Raw genomic sequence first — 19,224 nt, 5'->3', positions numbered from 1 at the left:
TCAACAAAGCGTATGAAAATACAACCACAAGCCAGGCTACCCCTGCTGCTGCAGGCAAAGCATAGCTCGTTAGCTCAGCAAGTAAGCAAGCAAAATGTCGGTAAAGGATATATGCCGTTTGTATAACGAAAAATAGGAATAAAAGGCCCCATTTCAGGTTCCCGTGCCATATTCCAAAAGAAGGATCCAAGAGAAAAAAGCATTAGCGAGCGGCTAATAGAATTAGGGCTACCGCTGTCTGAAAATACTGGTTAGCTGATTGGATAAACCATCTGTCTATAACCACCTATGTTGGTGATAGACGCTTCTTGTTGCGTCACACCTAAACCCGCCTCAAAACCAACGCTGATTGGCTTGTCGTTTGGCGAACGGCTCCAAATTTTCTCTGTCTCAAGATGCCAGACTGATCTGTGAGTGGAAAACTGGATCTTGCCAGATCAGGACGGTCTCACCAGGCTACTATACCAGAGGTTCTGAAATTAAGATAATTTCTGGGGGGCGCCAGATGGTCTTTAGCTTCCTAGACTTTACTACCTTAAATAACACTTATTAAAATTAATTGGATTAAACATTTCTTAAAGTGTCCAACCTCATTGTGGAATTTAATTCCCCATTGTGTCTTTTCCTCAGTTGGTGGACTCCAGTTTTTGTTGGTATGCACCTATAAATTGCCAGGAACACCGCGGCGAGCATAAATTAAGCTTAACCAGGACATTTGGCGCCATTCTACTTCCTCTTTATTACTTCCTGCTTTATTACCGTCAGAACTACTGCGGCCACTAGAGGGCGCCACCGCTAGAAACCTAAATATAGGTCAGAATGATGCTGGAACAAACCACTTGTAGGGGTGTTTTTTGGGGGGAGGAAAGTCTCGCTCTTAACAACAATGGAGCTCTTTTATGAACGACTTGTTTATAGCACAAAAAAAAACATTTTGGGTTTTGATCTGCACGTGAGATTTGTTGATGAGAAAAATATAGAATATCACCGGATTTATCCCAACTATTTATTCGTTGTCGTTTGCCTAATTTGGTTTAGCGAAAAGATAAATCATTGTGTAGTTAATTATCTCTCCCGCAGACAGTGTTGATTATAAAACTCTCTGATTATATAAAATGTACGTGCTGTAATACCTTTTCACCAGAAAACTTACATAAACTGACAAAAATAAGCTCTCGTTTATCCTGTCGAAGTAACAAACGTTTTTGTAAAACCACATCTGTAATGGGTGAAAATATCAACTAATCACAGTACATCCTAATTCATTCATCATTATTACAACAAGGCCAACACCGTCCTCGTGTTGTTTCGGGTATTTTGGGGAAGCTTTAAAGGTGCCCTGCCATACAAAACCGTTTTTACTTGTATTTTTTTTTTTAAATCTGTCCATATGTGTGTGTGTTATGTGGTGAATGTGAAAATGAACTGCTACCTCCTCTGTCAGCTCTAGACACTGAACAGAAATAAGCAGAGAAATCAGGCCAATCACAAAAGCTGGTCAGTCTGACATCATGTTGCCTGAGCTCATTACTATTCATGAGCTCGCCCAGTTGGGCTGGGTAAAGGATGCTGACAGCCAGGCTCTCATTGGATAGCTGTTAGCCAATCAGATTCAAACAGCTTTGCTTGTTGAATATTAATGAGAACTGGCACAAATCGAGCTGAGTCTTCCTGCAGGCTTTCTATACCACGCTAGAATGGCTTGAAACAAGGTAACCAAGGCATTTCTTCCACAAAAAATGTTACGGAGTCCATGGTAGACCTTCAGACATTACCACAAAGTTATGAAATATGTGTGGCAGGGCATCTTTAACCACTTTAGCAGGAATTTAAAGTCTGTATTTAACAGGGTTGGGTATCGAGGATTTAAATTGACACCCGCCAACCTGCCAAAAGCGTAACATTGTTAAGTTATTAGCCAATTTGGCCACTGGCGAATGAAGCAAATAACTCTGCGTCTGTTTGAATAGGCAGGCTGCAAAACATTTTTCCAAATTGGTCTGTTGTCCCCCCAGAAATGTGGCCGTTGTTTTGATTGTTTGGCTTGGAAACGTAATATTTTTCTGGCAACACTGCTTGTAGTTCTAATCCTACATTTCCCATGAACACTTTGTTTGTAACGTTTCGTATAACCGGTGGATATGTGCCTAGCGTGTGGTATCAATCATGAACTGAATGGCGCAAAACAAACCAGAGGAGCTAAGATTAAAGTAAAGTTAGTTATGGAAAAAACTAAATCAAACATATGTGGCTAGTGAAAAGTCTGATTGGCTAGTAACTTTAAAAATGTACTAGCCTTGTTGGTTGGTGATTAAAAAAGTTATTTAAAGCCCTGGTAGGTACCACTTTAGCAGGAGTTTAAAGTCTGTATGTAACAGGGCTGGGTATCGCTAGCCGATACATTTAGGGTGTTTATTAGCCAAGTATCTAACAGCCAGAATTTATAATTCAACAACTCTTTAACCTCGGTATTGAAGTAGCTACGGCCCTGTAAGCTAATTATTTTTAAGTAGAATGTCACAATCCCTCAATTTTTACAGATAAATCCTTTCAAATCTTAGTTTTATTGAACAGATTGGTGTAAAAAGTGAACCTGTCGTTCCAACTGTTTTCTATCGAGTTAAAAAATGAAGTTGTTTTCAAACTGATCTGAGCTCAGCGTTTCTCTGCAGTCTAGTTAGTTTCCTAAAAAAAGCAACGACACACAACTTTATCTACTTCACAACTTCACACGTCTCAAAACATTTGTTTTACGCTCATAAAACTTACCTGAATTATTATACAACAAACATCCAGATAGAGTCATCATCAGAAACATAAAGATGAACGTTGGCCCAGCGTGGTTGCCAGTGGGCTGGCTGGCTGGAGTTAGCCTGGTTTAAACTACTGGTGCCACACTTGTTTAGACTGGGAAGACACTGATTACACTTGATCTACCGGTCACAACGTGGCTGCTAACAACAGACCGGACCAACTGACGCTGTAAAAAAGTGACTGTACGTATAATTTACTAACTCAAAACTCGAATTAGTGTTAAAGGTCCCATGACACGGTGCTCTTTGGATGCTTTTATATAGACCTTAGTGGTCCCCTAATACTGTATCTGAAGTCTCTTTTATATAGGCCTTAGTGGCCCCCTAATACTATATCTGAAGTCTCTTTTATATAGACCTTAGTGGTCCCCTAATACTGTATCTGAAGTCTCTTTTATATAGACCTTAGTGGTCCCCTAATACTGTATCTGAAGTCTCTTTTATATAGACCTTAGTGGTCCCCTAATACTGTATCTGAATTCTCTTTTATATAGGCCTTAGTGGTCCCCTAATACTGTATCTGAAGTCTCTTTTATATAGGCCTCAGTGGTCCCCTAATACTGTATATGAAGTCTCTTTTATATAGGTCTCAGTGGTCCCCTAATACTGTATCTGAAGTCTCTTTTATATAGGTCTTAGTGGTCCCCTAATACTGTATCTGAAGTCTCTTTTATATAGGTCTTAGTGGTCCCCTAATACTGTATCTGAAGTCTCTTTTATATAGACCTTAGTGGTCCCCTAATACTGTATCTGAAGTCTCTTTTATATAGGCCTTAGTGGTTCCCTAATACTGTATCTGAAGTCTCTTTTATATAGGCCTTAGTGGTCCCCTAATACTGTATCTGAAGTCTCTTTTATATAGGCCTTAGTGGTCCACTAATACTGTATCTGAAGTCTCTTTTATATAGACCTTAGTGGTCCCCTAATACTGTATCTGAAGTCTCTTTTATATAGACCTTAGTGGTCCCCTAATACTGTATCTGAAGTCTCTTTTATATAGACCTTAGTGGTCCACTAATACTGTATCTGAAGTCTCTTTTATATAGACCTTAGTGGTCCCCTAATACTGTATCTGAAGTCTCTTTTATATAGACCTTAACTGACACTATGTTCCAGTAGAACTACATAAAGCATCTAGAATAAAATCCAGCTCCTCTGGCTCCACCTACAGCCTGTAGTGCGATTTGCAAAACTCCACCGCTCACTGCTCATGCACACGCATGGGGGGAGGGGGGGAGGGGCTTAAGAGACTGTTTTGGGCTTTAGCGGAAAGGGCGGGAGGGACTGAGAAGTTGTCTATGTTAACATTTTTTGGCTAAGTCCTACATTTTCTCAATCCTACCTACAGCACCTTTAATATTAGGTCGTAACTGTTAGTTGCAGTCCACGTAGAGTCGAGTGACCTAGATTAGTAAGAACATTATTATCAGCCTGATTAACCTGATAAGTCCGGTAAAGCAGTGGTTGTGTGGTTTTAGGGAATGTACTGGTGCAGCAGCTAGTCTGGGACAAAACCACTAATATAAAGCTTCAAAATAAATGGAAATAAATACATAATTTCTGATCATTTTTAGCTGGTTTATCATGTGTGCAGTCACTTCCTTACACTCTCAATTGAACCTGGGCCTAATCTGAAGTGTTTCCAATGAAAACAAAGACATTTTATCCTTTAAACACCAAAAACCTGCAATGTTTTTGAGACACCAGGCCCCCCCCCCCCAAAACTACGACACAATGCCATGTTAATTACCGACACATAAACACAGAAATCCAGTCGTTATTGCAAAGACACGGAGAAGTTGTAGAAGCTAAAACGGGGGTGTTAAGTTGGTCTTTAATCGAGAGAGACCCGTTATGGTAAAGCCCAAACCGGTTTGGTCTAATCTAGTCTGGCCCAGTCCGCCGTTGTGCATCCCGAGACCAGTTGGTACTGGTCTGATCGAGCCCAGTCCGTTCTACGCAGCCACACAGTGGTTGGGTCTGCGGGACATGACGTATCCTCTCCGGCAGACGCAGCGGAACGAGCCGTCCGTGTTCACGCAGCGAGCGTTCACACACGGGAAGCCCACGCTGACGCTGTCCTCACACTCGTTTATATCTGCAAACACACACGCGCACACACACACACACACACACACGCATACACAGACACACACACACACACACAAACACACACACAGACACACACACACGCACACACACACACACACAAGTGCAAAGACAGACAGACAGACACACACACAAACACACATACACATACGCGCACACACACACACACACACACACACACACACCCAAACATGCACACACACATACACAGAGACACACAAACAAGCGCACAGATAGACAGAGAGAGACACACACACACAAACACAAACACAAACACGCACACACACACGCATACACAGACACAGACAGACAAAGAGGCACACACACATACACAGAGACACACACACACAAGCACACAGACAGACACAGACACACACACACACACAAACAAACACAAACACGCATACACAGACACACACACACACACACACAAACACAGACACACACACTTTGAATAAGGTCATGTTGAACAGAGATATCTGCGAGGAGTCAGAGCAGGGGTCTCCTCTCCGTACCTATACACGTCATGGAGGTCATGTCCAGTTCGTATCCCTGGTAACAGTCACAGGTGTAGCCCTCGGCAACGCGAATACACCTGCCGTTCTCGCAGCCGTGCAGAATCCCACAATCCTCTGCTGTGCCCAGGCCGGCGTACGACTCGTAACGCCCTGAAAGACGAGGGGGGGGAGAGAGAATATAATCAATGCTTTGATGTATTTTTATTCTCTCCGTCACGCTGAACCACAGAAAGAGTCCAGCAGATGGCACTGAGCAGCCACTAATCCCTGCTGCTGTTCACATGCAGTCTGCTGTTATACATTTGAGACTTTTTAAAGTGCCCATATTATGAGATTTCTGGTGATTTGGGGTGTTTTTTTGTTTCTCTGGTGCTTCCACACACATACAGACTTTGGCAAACCCATCCATGGTGTTCTGAGTGAGATCTGGTTTCTGAATGTGTCCTGCATTCAGTCTCCTGGTGAGCTGGTCAAAATCTGCACGGCTTTCTACACCACTAGCCGAAACGAGCTGGCTAACCGCAACTGTTAGCATGCTAGCGCTAGCATGCTACCTCATTCTCAATAGCAAAGCACCGCTACAACACACACTAGTTCACCATAATCTACCAAAAGAACTACTTCCATGTGCTCCCTGGTTTAGAAGAAGTCTCCCAGCTGATCCTGCCTTGGTACTGACTGAAGTCGGAGAAACAGCCTTTCTTTTACTGTCTATGGAGCTAGCTGACATGATTTACATCTGAGCTACTGAGCATGTGCGAGTGCAATCAAAGATAGTACAGAAGAAGAAGATGTCTCACTCTGTAGCTGAAACAGAGACCCGAACACAGGGTAAAAAGAGGAGCTGCAGCAATGTGCAGTACAACAACAAATATGGTGTTTTTGAAAATTAAACCATGTAAACCTATTCTGCTAAATACAATTATGAACCTGAAAATGAGCAGAATATGGGCGCTATAAGACCTTTTATGAATGAAATTTAAGACCTGCATCACGACATAAAAGTACAACCAAATGCAGAGTCACAAAAGTACTCGCAAAGCAAATTAATGTATTCAAATTGAATAAAAATGACACCGAGTAATAATGATCTGTACATTTACAGCAAATTATATTTGGACGAGTGAAAGAAAAAACTACATACTGTATATACCACAGATTTACAAAAAACAATATGTCAATGAGCATTACAGGTAGCGTCGCATGGACGTAGGGAAATTCAGACCTTAAAATTATTTAAGAACTAGAACACAATACTAATCAAAGACTTTTTAAGGCCAACAATTTTGTTTTTGAAATTTTAGACGTTTTAAGACCCCGCGGAAACCTTGTAGAATTACGAGAACATGATTTGCACACACGCACACAAAGAGAGACACACACACACACATACACACACGTACACACAGACACACACAAACACACACAAACACACACACACACACAGACACACACACACATACACACACGTACACACAGACACACACAGACACACACACACAGAGAGACACACACAAACACACACAGAGACACACACAGACCCGGACACACACACACATACAGAGACACAGACACACACGTACACACAGACACACACAGACACACATACACCGAGACAGACACACATACAGAGACACAGACACACACGTACACACAGACACACACAGACACACACACACCGAGACAGACACACACGTACACACAGACACACACACACATAGACACACACAGACAGGCACACACACACACATATAGAGACACTCATACACGTACACACAGACACACACAGAGACACACACACAGACAGGCACACACACACACACACACACACATACAGAGACACAGACACACACAGAGACACACACACAAAGAGACACACACACACAGACAACCCCGCCCCCGACACACAGACACACACACATGATTTAGTTGAAGTAATAATAACATTTAGACTCACTCTCATAGACCCTCTGCGGGGCCCCCCCCCCTCCCCTCTCAGTGAAGGGCGGGCGCGGCCTCCACTGGTCCTCGGTGTCCTCGGAGTCCGGCAGCAGCTCCACGCCGTAGGGAACGCCACGCAGCGGCGCCAGGCTGAGAGGGGGGGCGTCAGGCCAGGCCGGAGGGGGGGGCCGTGCCCCGAACCCCCTCTCGGCCCGCGGGTCGGCATCGGGGGGGCCAAAGTCTCCTTCAGGGTAGTAACCGGTGCTGGGGACACACAGACACACAGACACAGACACACACACACACACACACACACACAGACACACACACAGACACACACACACACAGACACACACACACACACACACACACACAGACAATGCTGTCAACATCAATACAAAAAGAGGCTTGTTCACGTTGTTAAAGGGGTCAACCAACTTTTGTATTCATAGAAACAGCAAAGTTTCAAAGTGGCTTGTTTGGTGCATATTTTTCCATGTAGCTCTTAGTCCCGGCCCTCCTTCGCTACCAGATGGGTCTGACCCATGAGTTTGCTGGGGGGCACGTGGAGCAGTGCCCCCCCTGGTGGTTTCCACAACAACGTTAGTGAGTAAATCTACTGAAATGGCCACCACACCATAACAGAGGAGTGGGATGCGTCAGATGAGAACGCAGAGGTTTAGTCACGTATGTCATGGCTGTAAAAACACAATCGTAATTTGTATATATTTGCCAAGGGCAAACCAGTACAGAAGGTATCGATACGTTGTTGGGGGAGGGTCATGCCTTTTTTCTAAATCGTGTCTAAATCAGGGTCATGTGTATTTTGGCTAAAGGTCCTAAAACTCCTCTGGTGGCTTCTTAAATAAATAACGAACAGTCCCTTATTAAGCTATCTGAACATCAGCTCCCTCATCAAGAAAGCACAACAAAGGATGTATTTCCTGCGGTAGCTGAAGAAATTCAACCTGCCAAAGACAACGATGGTAGCCTGGGTGAACCCTGACGAACTTCCGGCAAATTTGAGATTTGCTCTGCAAGTCAGTCTGGCCAAGAGCCCATTCAAACCTATTTCCAATGTCCCAAAATCGAGGCACCAATGACAACCGCTGAGGCGGGCTTTATACCAATCACAACCGCTGAGGCGGGCTTTATACCAATCACATTCAACATGAAGGCTACCGAAGCCGTGCTTCACATGCTCGGCCATGACCGGCGACCGGCCGGTCAGTCTGACATACGCCGATTTCACGCCGGTCAACGCTACAATTAACTGACAACAGAACAGCTCTCAAGGATGGACACACTCACGGACGCCACAGCACGCTCTCTTTTTCCTTTCGCTCAACTTCTCCGCCGTGTGGCGCGTATCCGCTCGCGGTGTGAAGCGCGTGTGTCGGCGCTATTAGCCTGTAATGTTTGTATTTCGTGTGGCCACCTGTACTCCTGCCGGCCGTAGGAGCCGTCCGGTGTCCTCCCTCTGAAGGCCGTCCTGCTGTCCCCTACTGCAGAGTAGTCCTCGTAGTCAGGCAAGAAGGAGTCTGGACTGTAGGGGGGGAGGTAGGGAGGACCTGAGGAGACAGGAGACAGGAGAGGAGTAAGGAGAAGAGACAGGAGAGGAGACAGGAGACAGGAAAGGAGACAGGGAAGGAGACAGGAGAGGAGTAAGGAGAGGAGACAGGAGAGGAGTAAGGACATTGGGATTTATAAATAAATTAGAGAATAAAGAAGAAAAACAGTCATAAAGAATAATAATAATAATAATAACAATAATAATAATAATAATAATAATAATAATAATAAGTATAAATAATTAGAGGTATAATATTTCAGGACTCACCTGGTCGTCCTGGTCTAACTCCGGTTTCTCCTCCGGAGAGGGAGGAAGAAGAGAGGACAGAGCTGCACAGAGAGGCATAGCCCTCTGCAGACACACACACACACACACACACACACACACACACACACACACACACACACACACACACACACACACACACACACACACACACACACACACACACACAGACTATTAACCATCTGAACAAATGACTTCACGGCACTGCACACATACGCCCATTCAGGAACCGGCTAACAAGGTAGCGATGGAGTTTTACACACTATCGTCATGGCTGAGCCGGCAAAACAGAAGCAGAAAGCTAGGAAAGCATTAGGGGGGGGGCTCTATAGAGAAACCTGTAGGGGGGGGCTCTATAGAGAAACCTGTGGGGGGCTCTATAGAGAAACCTGTGGGGGGCTCTATAGAGAAACCTGTAGGGGCTCTATAGAGAAACCTGTGGGGGGCTCTATAGAGAAACCTGTAGGGGGCTCTATAGAGAAACCTTTAGGGGAGGCTCTATAGAGAAACCTGTGGGGGGCTGTAGGAGAAACCTGTGGGGGGGCTCTATAGAGAAACAGCTGTGGGGGCTCTATAGGGAAACCTGTGGGGGGCTGTATAGAGAAACCTGTGGGGGGCTCTATAGAGAAACCTGTAGGGGGCTCTATAGAGAAACCTGTAGGGGGCTCTATAGAGAAAACTGTAATAGGGGGGGCTCTATAGAGAAACCTGTAGGGGGGGCTCTATAGAGAAACCTGTAGGGGGCTCTATAGAGAAACCTGTAGGGGGCTCTATAGAGGCATGTGGGGCTCTATAGAAAACCTGTAGGGGGCTCTATAGAGAAACCTGTAGGGGGCTCTATAGAGAACCTGTAGGGGGGCTATAGAAAAACCTGTAGGGGGCTCTATAGAGAAATGAACCTGTGGGGGCTCTATAGAGAAACTTTTTGGGGGGCTCTATAGAGAAACCTGTAGGGGGGGCTCTATAGAGAAACCTGTAGGGGGCTCTATAGAGAAAACCTGTAGGGGCTCTAACTCTAAAGAAAGCTGTAGGGGGCTCCTATGAGGAAAAGGAATGTGGGGGCTCTATAGAGGCCCTGGGGCTATAGAGAAAGCCTGTGGGGTCGGAGGTGTGGGGCTCTATAGGAACCTGTGGGGATAGAGAGCCATGTAGGGGGTATGGGGCAGTGTGGGGGGCTTGTAGAGGGCTGTGACTCTGTAAGAAAACCTGTGGGACTTGTGAAACTGTAAGGACTCATGGAGAGAACATGTGGGGTCTATAAACCTGTGCTTATAAAAGCATTGTTTGCTTGTAATAATATGCGTTAGCTATCTATGATTGTGTGATTGCTAACGTTAGCTCAAAACACCATTCAAGTTGACAGCCTTTGTAGTGTCTGATTGCTAACTTGTAGCCAGCAGTTATTTCAAAAACGTTTTAGCTATCTAGGATTTTTTGATTGCCAAAACGCCGTTAGCATCTTGGAGGCAACTTGTCGCAAAGTGACGCATGCTCGACCCACATCGGGCAGTGACAGCGCCTCTTCAAGCCGCCTGAATCAGGTGTGTCTGACACACGCTGGTGGTGTTAGCGGTGTTGGTGGTGTTGGTGCAGTGAGGTGTTTACCGGAGTCGGTGGGGGGGCAGAGGGCACACTCCATGCCCCAGCCCTCTCCGTACAGACAGCAGCAGTCCGTGTAGGTAACCTGAGCTCCGAGCAGAGGACTCTGACACACCAGGTCTGCGGTGACTTGCTGCCAGCACACAGACAGGTTCTCATCTGGAAGGACAGACAGGAACACAGCTGGGTTACTTTTTTAACTCTTTTTTTTACGGGGGGGTTTATGTGCTAGATAGTCTATATATCCACGACGTTCCACTTCCAGGACTCTGAGGTGTAGAAGGACTCGCTTTGGCAGACGTTTTATATGTATGACATACTATACAGTGTGCTATACAAATAAAGCTGCCTAGCCCTGCTATGTGGGCCCCAAGTGCAAATAGAAGTGAAAATAGCAGCAATTAAATAATTATTGTGTGATAATCCCTGCATCTTTTGTAGATAAGTGACTAGTTATTGTCCTTTATTTATTATTTTCTCCAACTCAGAAGCTAGGGTTGGGTACCGAAACACCGTGCTAATATGGCGCTGGTTCTTAAGTCTATATCACATGTGTCAAACTCAAGGCCCGGGGGCCAAATCCTGCCCCTTGCAAATTTCGATCCGGCCCGCATTTCAATTTAGGTTCACAGCAAATTTTGGCCCGACTAGTTGTGCACCACAACCAAAAAAATAAAAATGAGGAAACTGGATTGCATACTGTAATTATGCGACACTGCCGTTCAGAATTTGATACATTTGCGACTTTGAGACTCAGAATTCCCCACAAAAGCAGAGAGTTTTTAAATATTAGGGTTAGGGTTAGGGGTTTGCACGACTAAAACTACTTTTGAACGTACACATGTTCCACCAAAACAAGTTCCTTCCTGAGACTATTTAGCAGAGGCACCGTGGCTCCCTCCGGAGCTTAGCGGCGCCCAAGACGATTGTGATTGGTTTAAAGAAATGCCGATAAACCAGAGCAGGATTGTTACAGTTCCTACAACATAACGTTCCTAGAACCCTTTTCTTTCTTGTTCAGACTCTGGTAGGACCAGACTAATGTACCAGAGTCTGGTACCAGAGTCTGGTAGGACCAGACTAGTATACCAGAGTCTGGTAGGACCAGGCTAATGGACCAGAGTCTGGTACCAGAGTCTGGTAGGACCAGGCTAGTATACCAGAGTCTGGTAGGACCAGGCTAATGGACCAGAGTCTGGTACCAGAGTCTGGTAGGACCAGGCTAGTATACCAGAGTCTGGTAGGACCAGGCTAATGGACCAGAGTCTGGTAGGACCAGGCAAGGGGAAACAATGCATGACACTCTAAAGATAAAACAAACAATAAATCCATATAAGTAAAGAGAATAAAGAGTGAAATGTGTCTCCAGTATCTCTCAGACGGAGGATGAGGTCCTTACCCACAGTGAGGTGGGACGAGTTGACACAGTTGCGTTGCGTGTCGTCCAGCACCAGAGGAGACGGACAGCGGCAGTAGTAGGACCCCTGTGTGTTCACACACTGTCCTCCCACACAAGTCTCCTCCTCACACTCATTATGGTCTGAGACAGACAGAGAGGGAGGGAGACAGGGATGGAGAGAGACAGGGAGGGAGAGAGACAGGGATGGAGCGAGACAGACAGACAGAGACACAGGGAGACAGACAGACAGACAGGGAGAGAGACAAGGAGGGAGGGAGAGAGACAGGGAGGGAGACAGACAGACAGGGAGGGAAGGAAGGAGACAGGGAGGAAGAGAGACAGACAGAGAGACAGGGAGGGAGGGAGACAGGGAGGGAGGGCGGGAGACAGGGAGGGAGGGAGGGAGACAGAGAGACAGACACAGACATGAGGAAAGAGGTGAATTCAGAGCAAATAAATTCAATATCTGTGTGTGTGTGTGTGTGTGTGTGTGTGTGTGTGTGTGTGTGTGTGTGTGTGTGTGTGTGTGTGTGTGTATGTATGTATGTATGTATGTATGTGTGTGTGTGTGTGTGTGTGTGTGTGTGTGTGTGTGTGTGTGTGTGTACTCATTTAACTATTGTTGTGGGGTCCGGAAAGTTTTGTGGGGCCAAAATGCTGGACCCCCCAAGTTTAAAGGGCTGTTTGAGGGTTAAGACTTGGTTTTAGGATTAGGGATAGAATTAGGTTATGGTTAGGGTGAGGGTTAAGGTTAGGCATTTAGTTGTGATGGTTAAGGTGAGGGTAAGGGTTAAGGTTAGGCATTTAGTTGTGATGGTTAAGGTTAGGGTAAGGGTTAAGGTTAGGCATTTAGTTGTGATGGTTAAGGTTAGGGTAAGGGTTAAGGTTAGGCATTTAGTTGTGATGGTTAAGGTTAGGGTAAGGGTTAAGGTTAGGCATTTAGTTGTGATGGTTAAGGTTAGGTAAGGGTTAAGGTTAGGCATTTAGTTGTGATGGTTAAGGTTAGGTTAAGGGTTAAGGTTAGGCATTTAGTTGTGATGGTTAAGGTTAGGGTAAGGGTTAAGGTTAGGCATTTAGTTGTGATGGTTAAGGTTAGGGTAAGGGGCAAGGGAATGCATTATGTCAATGACGGGTCCCCACAAAGATAGTGCCACGCACTATGTTTGTGTGTGTGTGTGTGTGTGTGTGTGTGTGTGTGTTGTACGTACCGACACACTCCAGCGTTGTGCTGTTGTAGACGAATCCGCTGGGGCAGTAGCAGTCGTATCCGGGGATGTTGTTGACACACTTTCCGTACTGACACACCGCTGGATGGAAACGCTTACACTCGTCCACATCTGGCAGAGAACAACAGATCTTTATTAGTACAACTTATTTATAAGTTTTATTTACACGCTAAAAGTCCTGATTATTTACATGGAGTCTGGTGGAAATATACTGGCTCTATACACGCTAAAAGTCCTGATTATTTACATGGAGTCTGGTGGAGATATACTGGCTCTATACACGCTAAAAGTCCTGATTATTTACATGGAGTCTGGTGGAGATATGCTGGCTCTATACACGCTAAAAGTCCTGATTATTTACATGGAGTCTGGTGGAAATATGCTGGCTCTATACACGCTAAAAGTCCTGATTATTTACATGGAGTCTGGTGGAGATATGCTGGCTCTATACACGCTAAAAGTCCTGATTATTTACATGGAGTCTGGTGGAGATATGCTGGCTCTATACACGCTAAAAGTCCTGATTATTTACATGGAGTCTGGTGGAGATATACTGGCTGCACCCGCCACGCAAAAGTCCTGATTATTTACATGGAGTCTGGTGGAGATATGCTGGCTCTATACACGCTAAAAGTCCTGATTATTTACATGGAGTCTGGTGGAAATATACTGGCTCTATACACGCTAAAAGTCCTGATTATTTACATGGAGTCTGGTGCATAGCATGTGAAGTTATAGTCCAGGTTGAAAAATACCAAAGTTACCTTTTAACTTCTTTCAGTTTGACCTCCAAACAATAGCCAGCGGTAGAAGAACAACTCAGATCTTTTACTTAAGGACAGTATTTGAGTAAATGTACTTAGTTACTTCCCCCCCACATTAAATATGTAAATGTATATGTACCGGTGTAGCTGAAGGCTCCAGGTCCAGTAGTAACGTATCCTCTCCCACTGGGACACAGAGACAGAAACTCGGCTGCACAAAAATAAAAGAGACACTTTAATCACAACACAGATTAACAAACCTGACTTTTATTTTTACAAGTGTGAACATAGCCTTACTGCCAGTAGCAGAGATAGCATGGGTGCAGCCGCCCCAGGGCCCCGTGAGAAGCTAATTACTGCATATGATCTCACGTTGTGATAATCCTGCTCTTCTTATCAAACATATATACAATAGTGCCATGTCAATTATGTACTGTGGCAGTGATTGAGCACACTCGGCCTGTTCAGCACCATCGCTGTTCATCAGCTGTTGCTGTCCGTGGTGCTGAAACATTGTTACTTGACTAGCAAACTGCTTTCTTTGTTTGTCAATACAAACTTGTTAAAAAATTTGGCTTTTCCTTGTGTTTTATTTGACATATAGGCTTACTTGGCTCAACAAGTGACACATTATAATGTGCATTTTTTTTTTTTTTACGGTTACAATTTTAAAATGACTTGGTGGCAGAGGGCCCCATAATGAAGCTCCGCCCCCACTGTACTGAGAGTCTATCTCCGCCCCTGCTTACTTACTATAGTGGTATGCTAGCCAAGATGAACAGACCTATCTCGTCTCATGTCCAGGCCTTTTTGTCCCTGCTTCATTGTAAACAATATGTCAGTGTGTGCTTGCATCCTGTTTGTCAGTCAACTCCTGCACTTGCTGCGACTTGTGCACGACTTGATTCCATCTACACGTTTATTGAATAAACCAGGGATGCACCATATCCAGGATTTGGCTTCGGATTCGGCTGAATATTGGGCTTTTTGACGGGGTTGGGTTTCTGCCGAACCTTAGAATTTTTTCCCAGTGAACTGAACCCTATGCTTGCACTAGGCGCGCTATGATGGTCGCCGTAATGACGGCGCCATTGATTACGGGAAGGTGTTTACGTAGGTGGAGCGTTCAATGCAGCAGGCTGTGAGAAAGTGGACATGGAACTGGTGATCAGAAAAAGTTGTTGTTTGGCAGTACTTTCAGTCAAAAGAAGGCCATTCAAGTCCAGCTACATGTTCAATCTGTTCAATGCTGATTGGTCTGGTGGTGGCGAGGACCCTAAACTATACACAACACTATACACTATTACAACATTTGGTATGAAATATCCGAAAAATATGAGTTGTGCATGAAGGAATCTCCGGACAGCAGCCAAAATGCAGGATGTGTTTACTGTGTTCATGGACTGAGGATGGGAGGAGGAGTCAGCACCATCTCAACCATGGGATTCAGGATTCGGCCGAACCCCAAAAATCTGGATTCGGTGCATCCCTAGTTATGGTCGTTGGTCGTTATCAGTTGTTAATCAGCCTCATACATGTGGGTTAAAAGGGGGCCTGCTCCGACTATAGCATATAGTACATACTATGCTATCTAGCTATACTATATAGTTATAGCTATATAGTATACTATAAACCACACTATATAGCTATAGCTATAGGTGCAGAAGGCATCCCTAGAATAAACCAGATAACAGGCAAGCTCTGTCTCAAATCTTTATTCAGGTTTGTTGTTCGGATTTCTACGACATATATCTCTCTATTTATTCTGCATGGGGGTGTCTCACCTGTGTTTTCGGGGGGGCAGGCATTGAACCGGCAGCCCAGCCCCCAGGCCTCGCCCAGCGTGCAGCAGCACTCCTGCTGGCTGGTGTTGAAGGCCAGCAGGCCGCAGTACCCCCGCTGCGCCAGGTTGTAGTAGCACTCCCTCAGCTCACCTGGACGCACCGGCGGGAGGGGGGGAAGCCCCGGAAGCAGCATCACCGAATAGACATAGTCAGGGGCGGCAACGGAAATGGTACCAAAAGAGGAGGAGACTGGGGGGCTGGGGGCTGTCTCTGCTGCGGGAGCAGAAAGAGGAGAATTTTAAAGGTCCCATGACATGGTGCTCTTTGGATGCTTTTATATAGACTTTAGTGGTCCCCTAATACTGTATCTGAAGTCTCTTTTATATAGACCTTAGTGGTCCCCTAATACTGTATCTGAAGTCTCTTTTATATAGACCTTAGTGGTCCCCTAATACTGTATCTGACGTCTCTTTTATATAGGCCTTAGTGGTCCCCTAATACTGTATCTGAAGTCTCTTTTATATAGACCTTAGTGGTCCCCTAATACTGTATCTGACGTCTCTTTTATATAGACCTTAGTGGTCCACTAATACTGTATCTGAAGTCTCTTTTATATAGACCTTAGTGGTCCCCTAATACTGTATCTGAAGTCTCTTTTATATAGACCTTAGTGGTCCCCTAATACTGTATCTGAAGTCTCTTTTATATAGACCTATAGACATATTTTCCCGACATATTTGTCACTTTTTCCAACATTTTTGTCACATTTTTCGACATTTGTGTCATTTTTTTGACATATTTGTCACCTTTTCAACATTTTTGTTCAAAATTTTTGTCATTTTTCCGACAATTTTGAAACTTTTTCAGACATTTTTTCTAAATTTTTTGTCACTTTTTTTGACATATTTGTCACCTTGTTCAACATTTTTATCATTTTTTTCAACATTTGTCATTTTTCCGAAATTGTTGTAATTTTTCCGACACTTTTGAAACTTTTTCCCGACATTTTTGTCACCTGTTTCAAATTTTTGTCACTTTTTTCAAATTTTTGGTCACCTTCTTCAACATTTGTGTCACTTTTCTGACATTTTCCAACACCGTGTCAAATGTTTTTCTTGCTTTAACTGTGTATCATTACCTGATATATTTTGTTTGTTTATTGCTTGTTTTTACATTTTTGTAGAGAAATGATCATGTTTTCGTAGTAGAGGATGTTGAATAAGCCGCCTCTCCTCCACTGTAGTTACTTATTTTTTTAATTCCATTGTATGTATTTCACTTGTTTGTGTAAACTAAACTAAACTACACTAAAGTAGAGATGGTCCGATACCACTTTTTTGCTTCCCGATACCGATTCCGATACCTGACTTGTATCGGGATACCACTACAGGTGTCATATATTTCATTATTTTTAACATCTGTATATACTATTGTATGGATGATGATTTTTTTTGTTGTCTCTGGCTCAGTTAAACTTTTGTGAAACATGAACAAACGCAAACAAGGAATGCCCCAGAACTTTCTTTTATAGTTATAATGAAAAGAACATAAATAAACTACTTTAAGTAGATTTTCTTTAGGGTTATTACGTGGTATGATCGGTGCATAAACTCGGTATTCCCGATACCGATACCACGTTTTAGGCAGTATCGAGACATACTGGTATTATCGAAATTACTAAAGTGAGGGTGAGTGTACCTGGTGGTGCCGTGTTGACACAGCGCTGGCTGCTGGTGTCGTACTCCTCTCCCTCTCGGTCACACTCGCACATGAAGGATCCCTCCACGTTTCACAGCGAGCAGAGCCACACACACCCGGCAGGGACACACACTCGTCCAAATCTGGGAAGAGAGAGAGAGAGAGAGAGAGAGAGAGAGAGAGAGAGAGAGAGAGAGAGAGAGACGGTACTCTAGTTTATCATCCCTCCTTTCACACTGACAGTTTAAAAGAAAAAAAACCCATCAAAATCAAAGCAGCACAATCAGAGATATCATCTTTTTTTTTATTCCACACTTTCTTCTTCCTTGGCAAAACCCGGCGCCTACATTACCCACAATGCAAAGCGACATGCTGACACCACAGAGATTGTGCTGCGTTACGTCAGCCGGTGAAGCATCCTGCAGCAGTACCCACCGTTACACCACTACTGTATGTTCAACGCCACTAACAATTTATTGGTCAATAGAAAATGTGGTGAAAAATTAAAAAAAACTTTACACACAAGGTTTATGGTGCCGGGTACGGATTGAGTTTCCGTTCAGTCCGGATGGGGACCTGGTTTGGGACTTTGGGAGGCGCTGCACTAAAGGCTTTAAAGTGCTGTTACAGGGCTGAGGACTAAAGACGGGCACGTACCCACACAGTGTTTCCCGTCGGTGGCATGGCTGAAGCCCCGGTCACACACACACTGGTAGGTTCCTCTCAGGTTGTTACAGAAGGCGTGGTCTCCACACACCGTCTTATTGGCACATTCATCCACATCTGAGAGAGAGGGAGGGGGGGGAGAGAGAGAGAGAGGGAGAGAGAGTCTGATCTGTGTTTTATATTAAATATTGATTGTTTGGTTTGTACAAAGAGTGAGAAATGTTTGTCACAATTACGCAGAGCGTGCATGCATATGTGTGTGTGTGTGTGTGTGTGTGTGTGTGTGTGTGTTCTGCGTGTGCGTACCGAGGCAGGCAGTCCCCTCTGGGTTGGTGGTGAAGCCGGTTTGACACTGGCACTGGAAGGAGCCTTCGGTGTTCACACAGCGACCGTCCCAAACAAACACCCGACTTCACACACTCGTCAACGTCTGCAGAGAGACACACACACACACACACACACACACACACACACACACACACACACACACACACACGTATATGTTTACATGTGGTGGTCATGCCGACGGGCCAAAGATGACATCACCGTTACATCAGCGCTAAAAGCAGAAACAGAGACCCCTAACACTGAGTCCTGTGTTTCTCTCATTGAGAGCCCGACCGATATATCAGCAGGGCCGATATCAGGCATTTTCCAAACTATCGGTATTGGCATTTATAATGGCCGATAAATGAATATTTCAAAAAGAAAATAAAAATGGACGAACCCCCCCGAGGGCTGAGGACTGAGGACGTACCCACACAGGCCTTCCCGTCGGCGACAGAGCTGAAGCCCCGGTGACACACACACTGGTAGGTTCCTCTCAGGTTGTTACAGAGGGCGTGGTCG

General features: G+C 44.7%; 2 protein-coding genes across 4 annotated transcripts in view; both read right to left on the bottom strand.

The window, feature by feature from the left end:
• The window catches only part of LOC120571101 (zinc finger protein 664-like), a 416,820-nt gene that overhangs the window by 102,790 nt on the left and 294,806 nt on the right, over nucleotides 1-19,224 (bottom strand). The window lies entirely within an intron of this gene.
• The window catches only part of LOC120570706 (latent-transforming growth factor beta-binding protein 2-like), a 47,665-nt gene continuing 32,495 nt past the window's right edge, over nucleotides 4,055-19,224 (bottom strand). Inside the window, 16 exon segments of the mRNA XM_039819184.1 lie at nucleotides 4,055-4,911; nucleotides 5,438-5,590; nucleotides 7,398-7,645; nucleotides 8,820-8,952; nucleotides 9,222-9,305; nucleotides 10,845-10,997; nucleotides 12,238-12,378; nucleotides 13,446-13,574; nucleotides 14,367-14,438; nucleotides 16,012-16,284; nucleotides 17,710-17,802; nucleotides 17,805-17,852; nucleotides 18,367-18,492; nucleotides 18,682-18,769; nucleotides 18,771-18,805; nucleotides 19,133-19,224. The exon segment at nucleotides 19,133-19,224 is cut by the window's right edge and continues 34 nt beyond it. Coding sequence (XP_039675118.1) covers nucleotides 4,769-4,911; nucleotides 5,438-5,590; nucleotides 7,398-7,645; nucleotides 8,820-8,952; nucleotides 9,222-9,305; nucleotides 10,845-10,997; nucleotides 12,238-12,378; nucleotides 13,446-13,574; nucleotides 14,367-14,438; nucleotides 16,012-16,284; nucleotides 17,710-17,802; nucleotides 17,805-17,852; nucleotides 18,367-18,492; nucleotides 18,682-18,769; nucleotides 18,771-18,805; nucleotides 19,133-19,224 — 2,011 coding nt within the window. The 3' untranslated portion in view covers nucleotides 4,055-4,768.

Source organism: Perca fluviatilis, chromosome 2, assembly GCF_010015445.1.
Source record: "Perca fluviatilis chromosome 2, GENO_Pfluv_1.0, whole genome shotgun sequence".
NCBI classification, from domain to species: Eukaryota; Metazoa; Chordata; class Actinopteri; order Perciformes; family Percidae; genus Perca; species Perca fluviatilis.
Note: the sequence above shows the minus strand (reverse complement) of the source record. Positions and strands in the feature narration are given on the sequence as shown.